Source organism: Plectropomus leopardus, chromosome 17 (assembly GCF_008729295.1).
Source record: "Plectropomus leopardus isolate mb chromosome 17, YSFRI_Pleo_2.0, whole genome shotgun sequence".
In the NCBI taxonomy this organism is placed as follows: domain Eukaryota; kingdom Metazoa; phylum Chordata; class Actinopteri; order Perciformes; family Serranidae; genus Plectropomus; species Plectropomus leopardus.
The window spans coordinates 18008396-18029344 of NC_056479.1; the positions used below are offsets into that span (position 1 = coordinate 18008396).

At 38.8% G+C, this 20949-nt stretch overlaps 3 protein-coding genes and 1 pseudogene across 3 annotated transcripts; 1 reads left to right on the forward strand and 3 right to left on the reverse strand.

Moving 5' to 3' along the window:
- The first annotated feature begins 12 nt into the window (after window positions 1-12).
- Window positions 13-3823, forward strand: LOC121956556. The gene is made up of 4 exons (XM_042504828.1): window positions 13-161; window positions 1166-1849; window positions 1996-2109; window positions 2562-3823. Exons 2-4 carry the CDS (start codon window positions 1208-1210, stop codon window positions 3516-3518), a joined length of 1713 nt encoding a protein of 570 aa, XP_042360762.1. The 5' UTR covers window positions 13-161; window positions 1166-1207; the 3' UTR covers window positions 3519-3823.
- An 86-nt stretch (window positions 3824-3909) lies between these two features.
- LOC121956555 (cytochrome P450 2K1-like) lies at window positions 3910-20834 on the reverse strand. The gene is made up of 14 exons (XM_042504827.1): window positions 20637-20834; window positions 19750-19912; window positions 19517-19666; window positions 19264-19424; window positions 18612-18791; window positions 10161-10331; window positions 9084-9243; window positions 8171-8326; window positions 7925-8085; window positions 6632-6811; window positions 6276-6417; window positions 4629-4813; window positions 4376-4517; window positions 3910-4287 (listed from the first exon to the last, which is right to left on the reverse strand). The coding sequence occupies exons 1-14, from the start codon at window positions 20832-20834 to the stop codon at window positions 4100-4102; spliced, it is 2337 nt and encodes a 778-aa protein (XP_042360761.1). The 3' UTR covers window positions 3910-4099.
- Window positions 10372-15149, reverse strand: LOC121956558 (annotated as a pseudogene).
- LOC121956557 (cytochrome P450 2K1-like) lies at window positions 16257-18547 on the reverse strand. The gene is made up of 4 exons (XM_042504829.1): window positions 18377-18547; window positions 18085-18269; window positions 17858-17999; window positions 16257-16444 (listed from the first exon to the last, which is right to left on the reverse strand). Exons 1-4 carry the CDS (start codon window positions 18525-18527, stop codon window positions 16257-16259), a joined length of 666 nt encoding a protein of 221 aa, XP_042360763.1. The 5' UTR covers window positions 18528-18547.
- Window positions 20835-20949: the final 115 nt, after the last annotated feature.

A 20949-nucleotide genomic window follows, 5' to 3' on the forward strand; every position in this document is an offset into this window, starting at 1 on the left:
TATGCACACGAGCCAACTCATTTGTTTATTTATGTTGTCGATTAAAAAAAAATGTGACTTTACGTGTGTATGACTACATCGTTGCTATGCTAAAGCGACATATTTAATTTCAGTACCTGAAATGATATAAAAACCAATCGATCTTCCCTTTTGTCGACAAGGTGAGCGTTTTACTGATAAGTTAACGTTAGTGTGATAGCTGTTGTCGTTAGCTAACGTTAGCTCAGCTTCCACCGTTGTGAGAAATATTTTTCACCAATTCTGTACAACTTTTATAATCTGGATAAAAGTGTAATGTTACTCGTTATGTGACGGTTATTTCCATGTTCAGATCCACTAAAAATTAGCCAACCCGCTTTGCCATTGATTAATCAAGCAAATATATGCGACGACAGAATAATTGGGCAGCTGTTAAGATGTAAGTTAGTTTTTTTATGTGTGTATTAATAACGTTAAAAGTGGCTTAAGTTCCTCTTTTTACTGAGAGACTTTAATAACGTATAATAGCAAGAGCGGCACACAATATAGCATGAAGTAGCATGTTATTATAATGGGTGGGAAAAAGTTATTTTGGTATTGAATAAAAACGGGGAAATTTTGAATAAAAGGTTCTTATAAACTGATATTACTGGTATTTTCACATACGATGACATCCGAAGCAGCACCTATAGTCACAAAATGTTCATTTTTTCTACCTCTATTTTTCAGTATTAAATACAGCCAGGAATCAGCAGAGGCCCCACATTACAATACTTTGTTCATGATACATCATTGTGATTTTAAATGTTTTGCAGTACGCTGAGTATTTCAATAACCTATTGAGATATATTGCTATATTTACTTTTTTTTCAACAGTAAATTATGTTCTCAAAGAAAGAAAAATCTCATTATCTGTTTTATCTAATCTAATATTTTCAAAATAAAGTTTCCCACTTGATATACATGATTTTTATTGCATGTGTAGCAGCAGCAGCAGCAGCAGTATCTAATGGAGTAAAAAAAGAAATTTATTTTAATATTCTAGTAGCCTACCAAAAGTTAAATTTGTTTTTGCAACATTAATAAATTGTATCTGTGGTGTATAATATCACAATACTATGCTGTGTCAATTTTCGCCCCCATTCCTAGTATTTTTAACTATTTGTAATTTATGAATCTTTTACAGATTACCAGCCAAATTCTGAGAGGCTCTCTGGAGTGAGAGACCATGGGCCGACTGGATGAAGCTGCCAAACACAAAGTGGTGGAGCTGCGGAAGGCTGGTCTCAGTTTCCGTAAGATCAAAGCTGTGCTGGAGTTGGAGAACATCAAGGTATCTGCCCAGGCCATCTATCTGTTCCTGAGGGAGTTTCAAGGGAGGCCACCAGGGAGAGTCAGACCTATAGAGGCCGGAAGCAGCACATCATCTGCACAAGTGCAGCCTCGAGCCGGGTCAATGCAAGAGAGCTGGAGTAACGTTCATCTCCAGAATCTTCTGCGAGAGGCATCTCATCATGCTGGCTTTACATCAGCTGCAAATTTTGCCAAACAGACTTCCGCAAATCCAGACACTGGTGCAAAGCCATGTGGGTCTGGGGAGACTAGCGGAGGCAGCAGGTCGGAACAACAACAAGAGGGAGATAAGGAGGAAAATGACATCCAGATTGTTAGTGTCACTTCGCTTGCACAGAACAGCCAACAGAGAGGTCCTCAGTCCACTGTAACAAGAGCAGAGGCTGGTGCTGTGACTTCCACACAAACAGCTTCTGGTGCATTCATGAGGAGGAGAACTACACCTTCTCCTGCCATTAATTCAATGCTTGCAGCTCGAAAGAGGCTTTTGGACAAAGCGCTGTCACACAGGATGAAGGTAACAGCTTACACATATTTGTCAAAATTTCAGTTCTTATGTTTGTAATTATGGTCCGCAATAGCACACATCCTGTGTAATATGTTGAATATTATCATAACCAAATCATGTGCCAGTCTCAACTTGCATGTGTTGTATTTCAACAGTCATTCCACCAGGTGGCGTCATTGTTAAGGAGAGATCACTCAAGTGTCCAAGGTGATGATTTGAGAAGTGCGATGCCACAACCACCTGAAACATATGATCTGACAACTGAAAAGGTGAGAAAAGAGCAAACCTGACCTCTGCCTTTATTCATCTTGACTGAAGTCTGTGTCAGCACTTTATCGATGACAGACATCAGTCACTTCTTGTGACCAGGCCACTGTACATGTTAAGTCAACGGGTAGATTTGTAAATGAGCTTTCACATCAGTTGCTGGTACCGGGGAGTATTCCAGCATATGTCCTTATTCTGGAACTATTTAATGTTATTCTAAGTTGTATCTTAGTAATGGCCAGGACACATGCGCCGTCTTTAACTGTATGAAAAACGCAAGGTTGGGCGCTGCTGAGTGCTACACTTGTGCCACCTTTTAAGGAGGCGGAGGCAGCTTGCATCTGAAGTTGCAAAGCGACTATAACCAGCACTATATCATGCCCTACTTATCAGAAATCCCATTAACTTTTTATAGGTTTTCATTATTGTCATTTTATTTTGTTCTTTTGCACAGACTGTTATGGAAGGTCAGTCTGGTGGAGGCAGTGCCCCCAGGCGTTTCCTCACACAGAGACCAGGTCTGTCGGTTCGTTCTCTTCACCCTCTCCCTCGGGTTGGCATTCGTCTTCCCAACCGGTCTCCAGCACCTATAACATCCTCAGCTCCTGGGGTTGCTGTCATCCGTCTGCAGACGCCTGGAGGCCAGGGGACCACTCGTAGCGAAGGGAACCTGAGCCCCCAGCAGGCAGCCCAGGACAACAGTGGGAGAGGGGGTCTACAGGAGCAGATTCAGACCCTGGGCTCTGAGGTGCGCAGCTTGGGTCAGGCAGTGAAGATGCTGGTGGAGCAACAGTGCTCCCTGGAGAGAGAGCAGGTGCAGCAGACACACATTCAGAAGCAGATACTGAGCACTCTACAGAGCCTTGCTGCTAAACTGGGACATTGTAGCTTTGTCCAACAACAGCACAACAAAACTCCATCACCTTCTGGTTTGCCAGCAGCATCTGCATCTACCTCCTTCAGCCAAGACACCTTCAACTTCAGTCAAGGCACGTACACTCAGTGCAGCCAAACCCAGCCAAGCTACAACTCTTTAGAGAGTTTAGAAAATGTAGAGGCCTTTAAACTGCCAGGACTGAGCCCTTCAAGCATGAATGGCTTTCCACCATGTAGCAATTCTGATAGCCTCCCACTTACTCACACTCCCCCTCAAACACAACAGTATGTAGCTGCATACACACAGCAAAACAGTCAAACACTCATGCCACCCTACACACAGGCCTATGTCCCTTCATACAGCCAGCCACATTCTCAGACTTTCCGAGGGTCAGAGAGCAAAACATCTGATTTCCCAAGCAGCTGTTCAGCAAGGACTCTCCAGGACTGCAGTGTGTCCACCCAGCCTGCGATGAACTCGAATCATTCTTCACAGGATCAGCAGCTCAATATTATCAAAGTGGAAGGACCTTAGAGGCCTTTGGATGCCACACAGTGTTTTGGGACCATAAGGGCTTGGATGTGCTTTTTTAGGGTCACATTAGAAGTCTTATTTAAGATAAACTTTTTTTTTTTTACAATGAACACACGTTGTACATTTCCTAAATGAATTCATTTAATTTCCAAAGTACATTGTAGGAGAATACAAACAGCAATAGAATGCAATGCTTTAGTAATAATGTGTGTATGATTTGTCTTTACCAATAGGCAATGATTATAAAAGTAGCAAAAATGATTATGTGCTGGCACTTTGTCTTTTTTTTTGTCTATCCTGTTGGTTATTTTGTATCTATTATTTTTGTACCATTAGGACTGGCGTTACAGACTGTTAGTTTTCATAATTCTATGCTAACCGGTTCAAAAAATAAAGAGATGGTTAAGATCCAAAGCGTGTTCCCATTTCAGTATGCAAGGCAATTTATCAGAAGCTAACAGATTGTTTGTGGATATGTGTACAGCTGAAGCTTAATAAAAAGAAGTGAAATTTACATCAGATGCTAAACTTAAGATCTTGTGAAAAATTATTGTAAAATTTCTCAATGGAAGATAGCAGTGTTACACCCTTCTGATAGCACAGAGCTCGTGAGGTGACGGGTTCTTGGTGAAGCCCACATCTGGAGTCATATCCAGTTCTTCCCTTGTGACTCCAGGCGGAGGTATGAAACAAAAGTGCTGGAGAAGGGCGGTGAAGAAGAGGAAGAGCTCCATTCTAGCCAGACCTTCTCCCAGACACGCCCTGTGACCTGCGAGAGAACATGTTGAGTAATCTGAAATCTTCAGTTGGCACTGACAAGAAGTGTTTGCTAAGCTAACTTAGCTGAGCTCACTAACCTGCTGAGAAAGGCAAGAAGGCATCTCGCTTGACAAACATCCCATCCTTGTTCAAGAAATGGGCAGGATTAAAGACGTGTGGGGTCTCCCACTCACTTTCATCCCACAGAACAGATGTCAAAAGAGGGTACACAACGGTCCCCTGAAAAAGACATTTTATTAATGATAACAATGTTTTAAAGAGCAATACAAACTACCATCTTAAACAGTTTTCTTAACTGGGAGGCCAGTTTTAATCAGTAAGATTTTGTACCTTTTGAATAAAGTAGCCCTTGAAGGTCATATCTTTGTTGGTTGTGTGAGGAAGAGCAATGGGAAGGATATTCGCCATTCTCTGTGTCTCATGGATGACTGCATTAGTGTAGGGCAGGTTAATCCTGTCCTCTGCCAACACCTGACGGCTTCCAACCACCCTTCTCAGCTCCTTCTGGACCTGGTCTGGAAAATACAAAATCAAAGAGGACACAGTCACTAAAACAGAATTACCACTGCAAGGTTATATGTCTCCACGCACACGTTACACATCTTAAACGCAGCAGCACAGAAGCACATACAGTCAGGACAGTTTCAACGTAGACACCTAAGATTAATGTCACCAATTCAGTATCTGACCCAATGTCTTACCTTCTGTTCCCGATTTATGCTGTTATTATGTCACAGTGAAGATGACCTTTGACCTTTTGCATAAAAATTTCAGCACATCATTGTGATATCCTGGTAGACATTTGTGTGAAATGTTGTCATAATTAGTGTATGAATTCATGAGTTATGGCCAATAACATGTTTTGTGAGGTCACAGTGACCTTTGCCTTTGACCATCAAAATCTAATCAGTTCATTCTTGAGTTCAAGTGAGGTTTGTGCTAAATTTGAAGAAATTCCCTTCGATGTCAAGTTCACGAAAACATTGTGGAAGGACAACCTGAAAACATAATGTCTCTGGCCACGACTATCACCGGGGCAGAGTGAATTTAATCTGTGATCCATTGTTTGAGTTCAACAGCATGTCAGTCTGTTTTAATGCAGCAACATTTATTCTTTGTCATGCCAGGTCACAGTGACATCGGGACAAAAGTTACTGATTTACTTATCTTGGTTTACCTGTGGAGATTCAGGGTACAAAATCCATCAAAACAAATGATATGGGAATAATAAAACAAAAATACACAACATCTCAATCTAAAGCATGCCCAACAAACTTAAACAAATGAATTCAAGAACTTGAAAAAAATAGATTGCAGATTGCATAATGAATACCTGTTTATTCTGAAGTCAGCAGCCTGCACCTCAGTGCCACAAATTTCAGACCAACTGTGAAATAGTAGTAATTTTTTAGAAGTATTTCATGCTGCTTTCAGTGCCTGTCAGCTCAACAAAACTGTCCTTATTAAACTCATTAACAAGCTTCTCTTAATATATACTCATATTTCATCCCTGTACTTTCACGACCAGATCTTAATGTAGCTTTTGCCAAATTTTTCATTGTATTCCTGTTGACCAATCAGAAAACAAATTTGGTGTCTGTGGCCTGGCTCTCACATGGCTAAAATCTTACTTATCCATAATGTAGCAACTTCAAATTACCATGAGCTGCTGACAGGCTGCAACAGGTACTCCATTTGTAAGTTGTCCATTTTTATTTGTTCTTTCTGTATTTATTTAGTTTCACCTTTATGAGAATTCATAAGATTTATCAATTAAAGAGCTCACAAATATGAATAGATTTAACAGGCAATGTGATATCACCTCTAGACTAATAGTGACATGAAGGAGCTTACGTGACCTGGTTTAAACTTCTACTGCAGTATAAATTAATATTTCAACTTGAACCATTATGTGAAGCACCTCTGTTGGGAATTGCACCAGGAGTGCAATGGGTTTGACCCAAGCATATTACTTACCTTGTATTTGAGGATATTTGGTCATGAACAACACACTCCATCTCAGTGTATTTCCTGTAGTGTCAGTACCAGCCGATAAGAGGTTCCCAATACATGACACAAGGGTTTCCATGTTGTAGTATGAGTCTGTAATCCCAGAATCCTAATAAATAGGTAAAAAGTTAAATATGTTTAATTTGAAAGAAGCTCTTACCATCCAATAATCTCCCCCTGCTACTTTTTCATTGACATGGAATGGTGATAATTTACAAACTAATGTTGAGTATAAAATCATCAGTCATAAAACTTTGAACAGAAACAGAATTTTTATTTTTATTTTTTTTAAAAAAACATGATAATACACCAGATTTTAATACCTGCAGCTTCTGCATTTGGTTCAAAAATGAGTCCACATATCCTCTGCACAACTGAGGATTCAAAGTTTCTTGTAAATGTCCAATCAGTTGCTTTATTTGATGTCTATTTTCAGCAACATTCTTCATGAAGAGCACCCTTTTGCCCACCCATTTGAACAACCTGGGGAAAACACTGTACAACTGAAAATGAGAATAGAAAAAAACAGTGTCAGCTTGTTTCTATTGTTTACTGTGAACATTTTCGATGAAATGGAGAAGAGGGATTTGACCAAAGTGCAAACAGTTGTAGGCAGCAGGATGAATTCAGTCTTTGTTAATGGCAGAGTACAAATGGCAGGTGGGTAACAGGCAGACAGAACACAGCATTGCAATGATTGCAACGATGGTCCCACCATGCACAGGTAATTTAGAAAATAATCACACCAACTTGCTCAGGGTTCAAAGGGTTTCCTTGGTTAGCTTTACCAGTGAAAGGCATCTAAAAGTTGTACAGGAAAAGTGATGTCACTCCAGGGTTCAAAGAGTTGAACCAAAGAGTAAAGCTGAGTAATGTATTGCTTGGGAGTGGGGCAGTTAAATTTATTTAACCACTGAATTTATTTAACCACTGATCCACTCACATGGATCTTTTTAGCTGTTTTATTTTGGTGGCTATAAATTAACCAATAAAGACAGTATTTACCATTTTTTGCATGTATGTCATACAGGGGTTTTGTACCTGCAAGTTATTGTAAACAAACACTGTGAATCAGCTTATATGTCAACACTAAAACAGTTCCAAAAAATCCTTAGCCCAAACGAAGTTTTACAAAGGTTGAGTTTTCAGTTACCTGTACTGCAGTTTGCGTGTGGTCAAAAAGCCAACATGTATAGAAAAAAATGGGATTTCAGATAAACACGTACATGCGAATTAGGCCTATGACTATCTGACAGAGGAGTGCACCGGCATATTTGGAGTGTGGCAGACGATGAAATGAGATGCAGGTGATGAGGTGGGTGGGGATGTCAGGTGACCAGAGTCTAAGGGTGACTAGTGGATGGTTTGAGAATGGCAGTATTTGGGAGTGAGAGGTGAGTACATGGCCTTTAGGAGGTATGCAAAGGCTAGAGATGGGCACAGAGAGCAAAGCCGAGCAAAATAATCAACTAATAATCAGCTTTAAAGTCCTCATGACAAATTCATCACACAAACAGCACAATAAAAGGTACAGATCCATGCTAATGGATCCCAGAGTTTGTACTTTGCATCACACCAAAACATACATCTTATGGTTGATTTCCACATAGTGGTACCTGCATTGAAGGACAGCCTGTAAGTTTAAGGTTGTCATTGATCCGGTCCACCATACGTGTAAACTCTGGATCACTGTATTCAGACCTGCTGCCATAGATCATTGCACTGATGATATTGGCAACTGCATAATTTACTGCCTTGGATGGATTGAAGGGTTTACCTAAAGAAAAAAGGGGAATAAGTTGAGTAAGACAACAAACAACATATATTCCCAAAGAAATAATACAATAGAAGGGAAGAGTTACCTTCATGCTTTTCAAACACTTTGATCAGATAGTGACACTCCTCAATGATTTTCTCCTCTGCTGTTTTTCTGCCCATCCCAAAGTCTTTCAGGTTGGTCAGAGTAAAACGCCTCATTTCTTTCCATAATTTTCCATTGGAAAATAAAGGTCCTCTGTCTAAAGAGAGATCAGGAGAACATGTTGTATCAAAATCTAATTTGTGCTGCTTGTAATGTGATTACAATATTCTCAGAAAAAAAGTGAGTAAGTGTTTTATAGCAAGAGTTTTTCTACTGCACAGTGAAAGAGTTTTCCAGAGATATATTATATTCTCCAGGAATATAATTAAAAAACAATACAATATGTTTGCTATTGGGGAATTTTAGTGTTGTAACTCAAAGTACTACAGTTGTAGGGATGACAATGTCAGTCCACTGCTTAAGTCCAGACTGAGATATCTCATCAACTATCAACTTGGATGAATCGCCATTAAATTCAAGGTCCCCAGAGGATGAATCCCAAAACATCCCTTATCTCTGTGGTAATGAGGGTCTTGATTTTTTAGGATTTCAGGACATTTCTAGGATTTTAGCTCATTTCTAGGATTTAAGGACAAGAGGGGCTTAGCTAGGATCTCTATCGGGGGATCCTCCACTAGCACTTTTTTTGATAAACAAGTTCTATTTTGATAATGTTTTATGCATTCTGGCACATTATATATACTTATAGTACCATAACAATTCCCTGTGTGAATCAGTTGATTTTTAATGTGTTTTTATTGCGTTTGCATGTGCTTTGTGCATTGCCCAACATGGCAGTTATCGAGGCTGTAGACTGATTGACTGATTCAGTTTAACATCACTGAATCAACTGACTGTTTGTCATCTTAATAAACTAATACTTTGAGTGGCTGTCTCTGCTTTACACTTACAACATGCATCACATAAGTCATGGACTATGGGATCAACGTATCTGCCTCCAAACTCCTCAGCATGGTTGACCAGTGCCTCCTTCACTGTCTTGTATCCTGAAAGGACTACAGTTTTCTGGGGCCCAAAATAAAATATGAACACTGATCCATATTTCTTGGAAAGCTATGGAACACAAAGCAGACAATGTTGTGATCATTACAACTTTGCAAAAAAAGCCAAGCTATTATGACACTATTTAAAGTTTTACTGCCATAATTTACCCAACCTGGACTCTTTATTAACTGCATTAACAGATGTATTCACCTGTGCACACACTATCAGGGTAGCATCAGAATGGGGATAATTATTTCACTTTTCAACAACATGGATTGCACCATAGCAAAAGAAAAATTATGTGTTCTTTTCCAAAATCTAGCAAACCACAGTTAATCAGGAAACAGTGTAATAACCAACACACAAAACCAACTGTACAAAAGCTTGATATGGCACAGTTAGATGGTTGTGAGAACTATGCTGTTTTTTTGAATGGTCTTTTATGATTGTAGGTTGTAGAAACTTCTCTTTAAAAGAAGATGGGTTTTTTTAAGTGTTAAAAAATCTGTTTTTGTCAGGAATAACAAAACACTGTACAATGGCTCAATTAAACTGTCAACAGAAGGGGCAGAAATCTCTGAGAAACTGGAAAAACCAATAAGAATTCAAGGAATCATGAGCTACTGGTGAAATAAAGCTGGGCACCAGAAAACAAATTAAATCAGATTTAAATACAGCATCTTGTTTAGTGTCAAGTGCACAATAATACCTATAACAAGTTGGATTAAACAAGTTTGTGTTGCTTTCAGTAATAAGGGTTACTGTGTCTTTTCTGGACTAGAAATCAAGTTGAAAAATGCAACTTGGAAAAAACATCAGTATTCTCCCATGTAATGCAACATTGTCAGGAAAAGATGGAATTCTAAATAATCTTAATATATAACAATATAATATAGTGGAATCAAATATTATCTAAAGATAATAATTGATTGCACACTTATATCTACCTAATATAACAAATGTATCTTCCCATATCATTTACATACCTTGTAGAGGGTACTGCTGGGTGTCTTTAAATCCAGCTCCAACAAATTGCCCAACAAAGGCAGAGGCCTGGGTCCTGGAGGATTCTTTCCTCGATTATCAGAGTTGGAGAAAAATGTGTACATGACAAATAGGATCAGAGCAGTGCCCAGTAGAATGGATGAACTGGTGGACTGCAGCAAAAGATTTTCCATGAAATCCATGCTTTTAACAAGACCAGAGACAGTATTTATATTTTATTAGCTTTAGACTAAAGCACAGTGCAGCTGATTAGATCCAGTTCATTCTCTGAAATTCTAGATGATGGAGTGGCACATATGCACAGAAGGAGGGAGAAGGGGATGACATTTGGATAGGCTCCATGTTTGACGTAGCTTCACTGAGAGCGCACACACATGTGCCACATATTTACTTACTCTCTTCCTTGTTGGCGACACCATGTAATTACCTCTCTCCCCTTAACTGTTTCAGCATGACCAAATAAATATATTACATTTTGTGCTGTAGATTGTTTTGTTAAAAATCCTCACTAAGAAAAAAAGCAATGGAAAAAAACACCCTGCACAACTGCACAACACGAACAAACAGCAACCTTAAAATATGTGTATTAAAAGCATTAGGTCACTGATAATGATGCTGAGAGAGATTCACAACGGTTTTTTTTTAAACAACTGTAAATGTTGTGACAAGATGTCCAAGACACACACAAACTGATTTTATGTCAAAGTTTATCTGTTCTCAGATAGGCTCAGAGGATAATAGATGATCTATCACATATCATCCACGCAGAATATGAGCTCTTGCCCTGTGGCAGACGAGTTCCCAACTGCAAACTCAAGCATCCTCTATCAAACTTTTAAACCGTGCTGCTTAAGGCTGCAGGGATTGTGCATTGGTTGATGTTTTTTGCAGCAGGGTGTGTGCAACACTGTTATGTGCAATGAATGTCCAAGAGTTTGTGTTTGCTATTCGGACTATGTGCAATTTATTGGCATGATTTGGTAGTTAGTGCTGGTTGTTTCACAACTGTGAAGGCATGAGTGCAGCATCTGAGTACTAAACAAATTTCTTTATAGGAGACAATAAAGTATATTATGTCATATTGTATTGTATATTCATAAAAGAGCAAGCTATTGAAATTATAGCTTTTCTGAGGGCTCTTTTCTAGGCTAACACTGACCCCTGGTAGAAAAAGTCTTTCACTGCAACCTTACTGGACTTCATTAGAGCAAGAGGAGCTTGACTAAAATTCTATCCATTCTATTTGGATATATTATTAGCCAACATACACACTTGTTTCAATGTAAGACAGAACATTTCCAAAGCAACACAAATGTAAAACAAAGTAATGGGTAATTGTACTGTAAGATAATTTCTAGGCTTTCTTTACATTTCATATAAGTAACTCTACAATTTACTTTGTGCATAACAGCTGTTTGTACTTGATATCTATTTTTTCCCATTTTGTCTTTTCTTCCTCGTATTTCTCATCTTACCTTTAAAGTCACACTTTTGTAACATTTTAATGACATTCATTTTTTTAATTTCTGCTGCCTGATACCATCAGCACTTCTTTAGTTTCTAGTTAAATGCTGATAATCGGTGGAATGTCCACACAGAATTCTCACACAACATCCCCTCCCACGTCATAGGTGACTGAGTGACCCATGTGGCATAGCAGTTCCCACTCCTGCCATTAAATAAAAACCATAAATACACTAAACAATAATCAAGTTCAAATTCTCTTCCTCATCAACCACTGACAGCACACAGCTCATGAAGTAAAGGGGTAAGGGTGAAATCCACAACTGGTGTTAGATTCAGTTCATCCTCTGTAATCCCAGGTGGAGGAATGAAACGAAAGCGCTGAGGGAGGGAGGTGAAGAAGAGGAAAAGCTCCATTCTGGCCAGACTCTCTCCGAGACACACCCGGCAACCTGTGTGTACAAGGAGTTACAGCAAATTAGCCTGGATCACATCTTTTAAATTTTAATATATCAATTCAAAGTTGTTTTACCTGCAGAAAAGGCCATAAATGCATTTTGTCCTCTTTATACAGGAAGTGTGAAGGGTTGAAAGTGTGTGGTGTCTCCCATTCACTCTCATCATACAGGACAGAGGTAAGGAGAGGAAACACAGAAGTCAACTGCAGGCAAAAGAAGAGAGCAAGGTGCATTGTTTAAAAACTTGGAACCAAAGAGAAGAAAATGCCTAACAAAATCAAATGTGTGTGCGTGACTGACCTCTTTGATAAAGTAGTCCTGGAAGGTGACGTTTTGTGAGGAATGGACAACAGGCCAATGTTGGCCAGTCTTTGTGACTCGTGGATGATTGCATCAGTGTACAGCAGGTTCTTCCTGCCCTCTACTCAAACCAGATGGCTTCCAACCACCCTGTCCAGCTCCCCCTGGACCTGGTCTGGACTCAAATAAAATTGAGATGTATTTAATCCTCTGAAACCTCTAATGACAGAATTCTCGTGCTGCTCTCAGATGCATTTAATCCTCTGGAACCTAGACAAATTGATTTAACTTCTTTTTAAGGAAGGCTAAAAGCACTGAGAAACTTGGCAAGAGATGTCCTACAAATCGCAAGAAATTAGAAAACAGTGAGAGAGACATTTGTGGAAGTTAATAATAAATAGGAAAAAAATCCAGACAGTTTGGGTTTTGTTATTATTAATAATACTAATAAATACAAATAAATAGTAGTAGTAATAATAATAATAATAATAATAACCGAAGTGTATTTCCTATAGCATCTGTCCCAGCTGCAAACAGATTCATCACACTGTAGACCAGGTTTTCATCATGATTGTGTGATTCTTTGATTTCAGATGCCTTTAACATACAGAGAAGAGGGATTATTTGCTACAACTGATTGATCACTAATATCACCCTAAGAAAGGAGACAACTCACCTCCAGATTTATCTTACAAGTCAGAAATGCATCAACAAAGCATCTGAACATCTCAGCGTTCAGAGTCTCCTCCAGCTCTGCTACAATGCTTTTAAGTTCCCCCCTGTTATCCTCCATATTCTTCATCAAATCCCTCTAAGTTTTAAGATAAGAGCCAAACCAAGGAATTACATTGTAGATCTGTAATGCAATACAAAACAGACAATCAAATGTTTATATTTTAAGATATGATACACATCTGTTGTAACATAAACCCAAGGAGCTCCAGCTGTTTGCAGTGTATTTTTTGTTTGGTTTGACATCCAGTTTTTGATAATTTAAATTAGAAAAATATTTTTTTATGGGTTCACAAACTCCAAATACTTGCTCAAAGACAACTTTACAAATTGGTATGAATTTTAAGCATATGTATCTACATTTTGTATGCAGTAAAGCGTTGGCAGTGTTTAGCTGGTACAAATTTGAAGAAATAACATCAACATGGTCTTAGGGTATCGTGTCACTTTGGTACCTGAATGGATGCGGATCCAGCCAGACGGATAGACTCATGATCTTGCTCCACCATAGCTTGGAAGACAGGATCTACTCAAACCTCTTTCCAAACATGATAGCTGATATAATATTTGATGAAGCATAATTAATTGCCTTGGCATTGTTGAAGGCTTTACCCAAGAGGAAAGAGTTAGATAACATAAGTATATATAGATATCATTATCATTATATGATATTATTTAAAGAAACATAAGGGCTGACACACATACAGTAAACAAATATCTTTTTTTTCGATCTTCAAATCTTTCTAAAAATCTGTGCTTACTGGTTAAAATGTTGTCTGGTCAGCTAAATAAACTTTGGTCAGTTATAGTCAGTTTAAGGTGATTGTGTAATCAGGGGCTGTAATTAGTTTTGGCTGAATGTGCTAAAGTACTGACTTCAAAATTTTGTGTGTTAAAGCTGACATATTCTGGGGAGTGCTGAATAAATCTGTGCAGTGCTTCGAAGAAGATAATGTTACCTTCATGCTGTTCAAATTCTTCAATCAGGTAGTAACATTCCTCAATGATTTTCCCTTCACTAATCCTTTTGCCCATCCTAAAATCTCTAAGTGTGGATCGTGCAAAACGTCTAATTTCTTTCCAGGTGTCACCATTGGACAATAATATGCCTGGAGAAAAAAGGGGCAGTTGGCTTCTTTAGACAAGGACAAAGCAAGTTACTTAAAAAAATCTCAAAATAAATTCTTACTGTGTCCTTTGTTGAAATCATGGAATATGATAGTGACCCCTCGGTCTCCAAACTCCTCAGCATGGTTGACCAGAGCCTGTTTAACTGTCCTGTATCCTGCCTGGGACTGGGACCCAGACTACTGGGACAGAATCATTGATATCAATGTAGATACTGATAATCATTAGTAAAAGCAATGTATGTACTTTCATGCAGGGGAGAGCAGTGTCTAATAATGACAGATGTCCACACAAACATTTTTACTCTTGATACAAATGGGTACAACATAGAAAAGAGAAACTCATCCTTTTTTACAAATCAATCCCAGTATCTTTATCACTATTTTGGTATCAATCCATCCACTCCTGTAAAATATAGGCAGGAGTGGAGTGAGAAAAACAAGGATATGCAAAGGCTTTTGAGTCATATAGGGATGCAGCATAATGTAAAAGCTTGGAAACATCATTTTACTGCTTTGTCCTCAGGAGACAAAACACAAAGCTTCACAAACATGAATATGTGGGGAAAGTAGCTAAGAACAATTTTGAAAATGGATTCAGCAAAAATACAATCGAACAATTTTCTTTGGTGTATAATTAATGTAAAACAAGAATCTTTTTGTGTTTATTACCTTAAAATAAGCCATTGATGTCTACCTGCAGGTCCTTGTCCACAGTGATTGCCATGCTGCACCACCATGTTTCTACAATAGTCACTTATTACTGTAAGTCTTTTGGTTAATGAGCAACTGTTAAATCCATCGCAACACCCAGTCCAAAGGTTTGTAAGCAAGACAAAACTTTGGGTGAAATAAGGTAATCATTGGTCAATGTTTTGTCAGCTGGGAGAACTTGTATAAACAAGTGTGTACCTTTCTTAATTATGGCCAATCAGTTGAATTTGCCACAGGTGGACTCCAGTCAAGGTGTGGAAGCATCTCAAAGTTGAGCAGGAGAAATGGAAGGCATCTGGGCTGAATTTCAAAAGTCATAGCAAAGTGTCTGAATAATTATGTCAGTTAAACAAAGTCAATTATAAAGCAACCATGTGTGTGACAGAGAAAAAATATCTAAGTAATGTGTAGTATTATACATAAAGTCTGTGTAAAGATATCCTAGTCTGGACCTGGCAACACTTGGTGCCGTGACAACAGTGAAACTTCTTTGCACTTGTCTGGTCCCTAGGGTGCAGCTGCTGACACCCTGCTCCATCTCTACTTTTCCCCGACACCAGAGTTATTGATTTGCCTATAAATGTTAACTTAGTACGTCAATTTTCAAGTCACAGAATCCCCAAAATATGGTCTGGAAAAATACAAAAACCCCCCCCAAAATATCAACTAAAGCATGCCCAACAAAATTACAAAGGACATGAATAAATTGAAACAATAACATAAGCCAAGAGCAGATGATATAATAAGTATACTGGAAGTCAATAATGCAGCCTGTGCAAGACCTCCCTTGACGGGAGTAGCAGAAGGCATACATAAAAAGTGCCTTCCTCACAATTTTAAATGGGTTATTATATAAATGCTAATGTCAGTATTTTAAAAAAGTATATATTGATCCAAAATCCAATTTCTTCACAGCGGCAAGGAAAAAAAGTCTCTGCATACAGGGTGCCTGCTTTACCAGGTGAGCTAATGGGCAACCTTTCCCTGTGTTTTTTTGAAAGCAATCAAACCAATTTGCTTAGATTTCAAAAGGTTAAACTTGTTAAACTGTAGGAATTATATATATACAAAACATGCCAATGTCTTTATCTGTGTATGACAGCATTCATTCATCACATTACCATTCTAGATAAGTTGCTGATCTTGAGGTGTGGAACATCTGCGACCTGCTCTGATGTGGGGGGTGAGTTAAGGCAGTTATCATGGCACATTTTTTCCTAAAAATGTTTTGGCTAGCCCCGCCTTGCTGTGCTGTGATTGGCTTCTCCTCCAGCTCTTTTGCTTATTTGCGACTGATGGCACACAGCTCATGAGGTAAAGGGTTTAGGATGAAGCTCAAAACTGGTGTGAGATCCAGTTCATCTTCTGTGACTCCAGGTGGAGGGGTGAAACGAAAGCGCTGAAGGAGGGAGGTGAAGAAGAGGAACAGCTCCATCTTAGCCAGACTTTCTCCAAGACACACCCGGCGACCTGTGTGAACAAAGAGTTATAGCAAATCAACATCACATCAGTAGTTATTTACTTTCAGCAAAAATGTGCACATGCATGTGTGTACCATTCACAGGCACTTTGCGTGTGCGAGATGTGGCACGAAGAGGTGAGGCTTACATTCCCATTGATGAGGCTGGTGAACTTTTTGTATACATGGACTTTATGTCATGTGAAGGGAGGGAGTGTTTCCGAAACCGTTGAAACCATTCATTTAAGAATTTATGAGAAACTCGAGAGTTTTAAATAAAGTTCAACTGAAAAACACAAGCACCCTTCCCATTTTACCAGTATGCTAAATAAGTTTGTCTGTGAATGTGAACAGCGTCTCTCTTAATAAGAAGTCTGCTGCAAAATAGAAGCATTCAGCTGCTTAACAGCTCTGCTCTGCTCTCTCTCTCTGCTATGGTCAAAATCAAGGGGAAAGGATTTTTTTCCTCATTAATGATGAGTGATTTCACACACCTGGAAACCCATCAGCACATCCCCAACAAACAAAGCATACACAGGCTGTGAATCTGCATATGTGGGCGCATCTTGCTATCTGCCTTTTAAATAGCAGAAAAATACTACGCATTCACTTTCTGCTGCCCAAAAGAACAATGCTCCATTAATGCGCTGTACCACACTTCAGTTTACAACCTACACTCCCATAGGTAAGGTAAGGTAAGGTAAGGTAAGGTAAGGTAAGGTAAGGTAAGGTAAGGTAAGGTAACGTAAGGTAAGGTAAGGTTAGATAAGGTAAGGTAAGGTAAGGTTCGATAAGGTAAGGTAAGGTAAGGTAAGGTAAGGTTCGATAAGGGCTTTATGACAGTTATAATGTCGCATTTTTGATCTTCACATTTCAAAATGGCTGTTTGGCCTGCATGAACTGTTCTGGCACTTAATAACCGATGCGTGAGAAGCAGTGATAGATTTAACCAAACATATTTATTTTACGGACACAGGAGGATGAGCTGATTCATGTGTCTCCACAGTAAACTTAGTTTTTAGCTCCAAACGTTATTCTGGCAGTGTTTGTCCCATAGCACAAACTGAAGTCCTCAGGGATGTATTTGACAGCCCTTAAATGTTTTCATTCACCAAATGCAGAAAAATGAATTAAACAAAGTTTTAAAAACTGATTTTATTTTTCAGTTGCTATTTATTATTTTTAACTCTTGATTTTTCCTGTAAATATTTCCTAAAATAAAGGCTTCAACAGTGTCAAAAACACCCCCTCATAATGCCACGCCAGGACGTGGGGGTGAGCCAGGTGTGGGGGTGACGGGTTCACCCCCATGCCCCAGGTTTCGCACACGCACACACAGACACACATCAAATGTGACCTGTAATTTCGACCCAAGTCTTGTTATAGTAATAATATTGTAATATATCCATACAAAGCTGTTGTACCTGCAGAAAAGGCCATGAATGCATCTCGTCTGGTAAATTTACCCTCCTTATTCAGGAAGTGTGAAGGGTTGAAAGTGTATGGCGTCTCCCATTCACTCTCATCATACAGGACAGAGGTAAGGAGAGGAATCACAGTAGTCCCCTGCAGGCAAAAGAAAAGAGCAAGTTATATTGTTTAAAATCTTGGAAGAAAATGCCCAAAAATCAAATGTGTGTGGATGACTGACCTCTTTGATAAAGTAGTCCTGGAAGGTGACATCTTGGCTGGTTTTGTGAGGAATGGACAATGGGCCAATGTTGGCCAGTCTTTGTGACTCATGGATGACTGCATCAGTGTACGGCAGGTTCTTCCTGTCCTCTATTTGAACCTGACGGCTCCCGACCACCCTGTCCAGCTCCTCCTGGACCTGATCTGGACTCAAATAAATTTGAGATTAATTTGAAAAGTGAATCCCAATTTCATATACACACTGTAAAATTAGTATCACCAGAGATGAGCATGTGGGTATGTTTTTGCACCTTGAAAATGAGGGTACTTAGCCATGTAAAGGAGGCACCACTGAAGTGTACTTCCTGTAGTATCTGTCCCAGCTGTAAGCAGATTCATCACACTGAAGAGAAGATTGTCATCATGATAGTGTGAATCTCTGATTTCAGACTCCTGTAACATACAGAAAAGAAGGATTATACACAACAAAGTTATTCATCAGTAATATCAGCCTCGAAGAACGTTCACTGGAGTCAGACAACCCACCTCTAGTTTTATCTTACGGGTCAGGAATACATCAACAAAGCATCTGCACATGTCAGGTTTCAGAGTCTCTTTCAGCTCTGCAATTAAGGTTTTTATGTCCTTTGTGTAGGCCTCATTAGCCTTCATCAAATTCCTCCAGTTTTTAAGACAAGGGCCCAGCCAAGGAAACATGTTGTAGATCTATGATGGAGCACAATACAAACAATGCATGGTTGTAGGATATAACATAAATATAACATAAATAACAGTCACAGATCCTAAGCTCCAGCCCGTTCAATCAATGTTTACGTTTGCTTTTTAAATTCAGTTGTTTATCATTTAAATTTGCTGCTGATTTACTTGCAAAAAATGTTACATTTGTCTTGCTGTAGTTCCCAAGTTCCCAATAAACAATTAACAAAAAATTGACTGTCTTTCTATATTCCCTTTAGTTGGTGTCAAATTTGATTGTTATTTCCAGGAAATTTCTTAGGGAATTACTGATTAGGTTAAGAGTAAAGAAGAATCTACAAAATGCAGTTTTACCAAGTACTTAAAGGACAAAAAAAGCAATATTATTTTTCTCTTTAGCCTTAAGTCAAACAAATCTGTTTTATGCACAGCACTTTAAAATGTCCTTGTAATGAGTGAAAGTTACTCAGTCTGAATGTACCTGAATGGATGGCGATCCAGTCAGACGGATAGCCTCGTGATCTCTGTCAACAACATCCTTGAAGGCAGGGTCCTTGTACTCAAACCTCTTTCCAAACATGATGGCTGTCATAACGTTTGAGGCTGCATAATTAATTGTCTGGGTGTTTTTAAAAGCTTTACCTGAGAGAGAAAGAGTTAGAGCATAAGTAGTACAACTAATGCTAGGGAGTGCTGTATAAACCAGTGCAGTGCTTTGAAGAGGATAATGTTACCTTCATGTTGTTCAAATTCTTCAATCAGGTAGTGACATTCCTCAATGATTTTCCCTTCACCAATCTTTCTGCCCACCCCAAAATCTCTCAGTGTGGATAGTGCAAAACGTCGCATTTCTTTCCAGGAGTCACCATTGGAAAATAGTAAGCCTGGAAACAAATCTGGTTGATTAATTTAGAAGAGAACCAAAACAAGTCAGTAAAACAAAGAAACGAATTTAAAAAATGTTTACCGTGTCCTTTGTTGAAATCATAGAATATGGGAGTGATCTCTCGGTCTCCAAACTCCTTAGCATGGTCAACCAGAGCCTGTTTGACTGTCCTATATCCTGCCAGGACCACCACCTTCTTCTGTCCCAAGTAGACTGTGAACACTGGTCCATATTTTTTGGACAGCTAAAGAGATGGAGGATGGTAAAACTTAAACTCTAAGTTCTATAAAGGAAATGTTATTCACTGGAATTCACTGAATATGTATTTATTTATATAGCACTTCGCCCGTACGTTACAAATAGATTAAAAAAAAGAGAAAATATATAAAAAAAACATGAATAATATAAATAAATAGATTTCTTAATAAATAGATAACTAGATAGATACATACAATTCACTATATATATATAAACTATATATATATAGTATACTATATATATAGTTATATATATATATCATATACTATATATATATATATATATATATATATATATATATATATAAAAGCTTTTCTCCAAAATAAAATGAGAGATGTAAAAACAGTGGTAGATTTAGCAAACCTAGAAATGGTGAAAGGTCTGACTAGAGCTTTCTTTTGCTTGGACTGACAAGAGATGGTCCAGCAATTTATATCAGAAAGGTATGCTGGGTTAGGGTGCTATGATTAGGGAATTGTAACAGGGCATATGACTGGGCATACATGGACAACAAAAATGGACCAAAGATTAACCCTTGAGGAACACCGTGAGTGCAATGAAATAGAAGATGGGGAATTTCCAGCAACAACAGAAAAGGTTAGACAGGTAGGAGGACATAAAGCAAACCCTTTCAGACCAACCGAAGTTCAAGATGCTTCTTGTTTTTTTTTTTTTCAAAGCAATGAAAAGAGCCACATTGTTTTTCTCACATCAACAAGGGAGCAGTCGAGTCTCTTGAGATCCAGCTGAAGCAAGTTACCAAGTAGGGGAAGAGGTTTAGGTCCTGGAGGCTCCCTCCTCTTTTCATGGGAGCTGAAGCAGGAGTAAAAAAGGTGGAGGACCAGCAGGCCCATAATGGCCACCAACAAGGAGACTGAAGAGGAGGACTGGAAAACATCTTCCAACATGATCCTATCATCACCTGGAACTGACTCCTTTAAGGAAACTTTTCACTGAGCAGAAGGTGTATGTTGACGATGACTCAGTCACCTCCTTCGGAAGGGTTGATGACAAAGAGTCCAC

Coding starts and splice junctions, on each gene's coding strand:
- LOC121956557 (XM_042504829.1), bottom strand. CDS start 18,527: ATGTTACAGGAGTCTGAAATCAGAGATTCACACTATCATGATGACAAT. Junction 18,270..18,376: donor TAAGTACCCTCATTTTCAAG/GTGCAAAAACAT, acceptor ATTTGAGTCCAG/ATCAGGTCCAGGAGGAGCTG. Junction 18,000..18,084: donor AGGACTACTTTATCAAAGAG/GTCAGTCATCCA, acceptor TTTTGCCTGCAG/GGGACTACTGTGATTCCTCT.
- LOC121956555 (XM_042504827.1), bottom strand. CDS start 20,834: ATGTTGGAAGATGTTTTCCAGTCCTCCTCTTCAGTCTCCTTGTTGGTG. Junction 18,792..19,263: donor CTGGATCGCCATCCATTCAG/GTACATTCAGAC, acceptor GCTCCATCATAG/ATCTACAACATGTTTCCTTG. Junction 4,288..4,375: donor CTTCTTGCCTTTCTCAGCAG/GTTAGTGAGCTC, acceptor GTTCTCTCGCAG/GTCACAGGGCGTGTCTGGGA.
- LOC121956556 (XM_042504828.1), top strand. CDS start 1,208: ATGGGCCGACTGGATGAAGCTGCCAAACACAAAGTGGTGGAGCTGCGG. Junction 1,850..1,995: donor CGCTGTCACACAGGATGAAG/GTAACAGCTTAC, acceptor GTATTTCAACAG/TCATTCCACCAGGTGGCGTC. Junction 2,110..2,561: donor ATGATCTGACAACTGAAAAG/GTGAGAAAAGAG, acceptor TCTTTTGCACAG/ACTGTTATGGAAGGTCAGTC.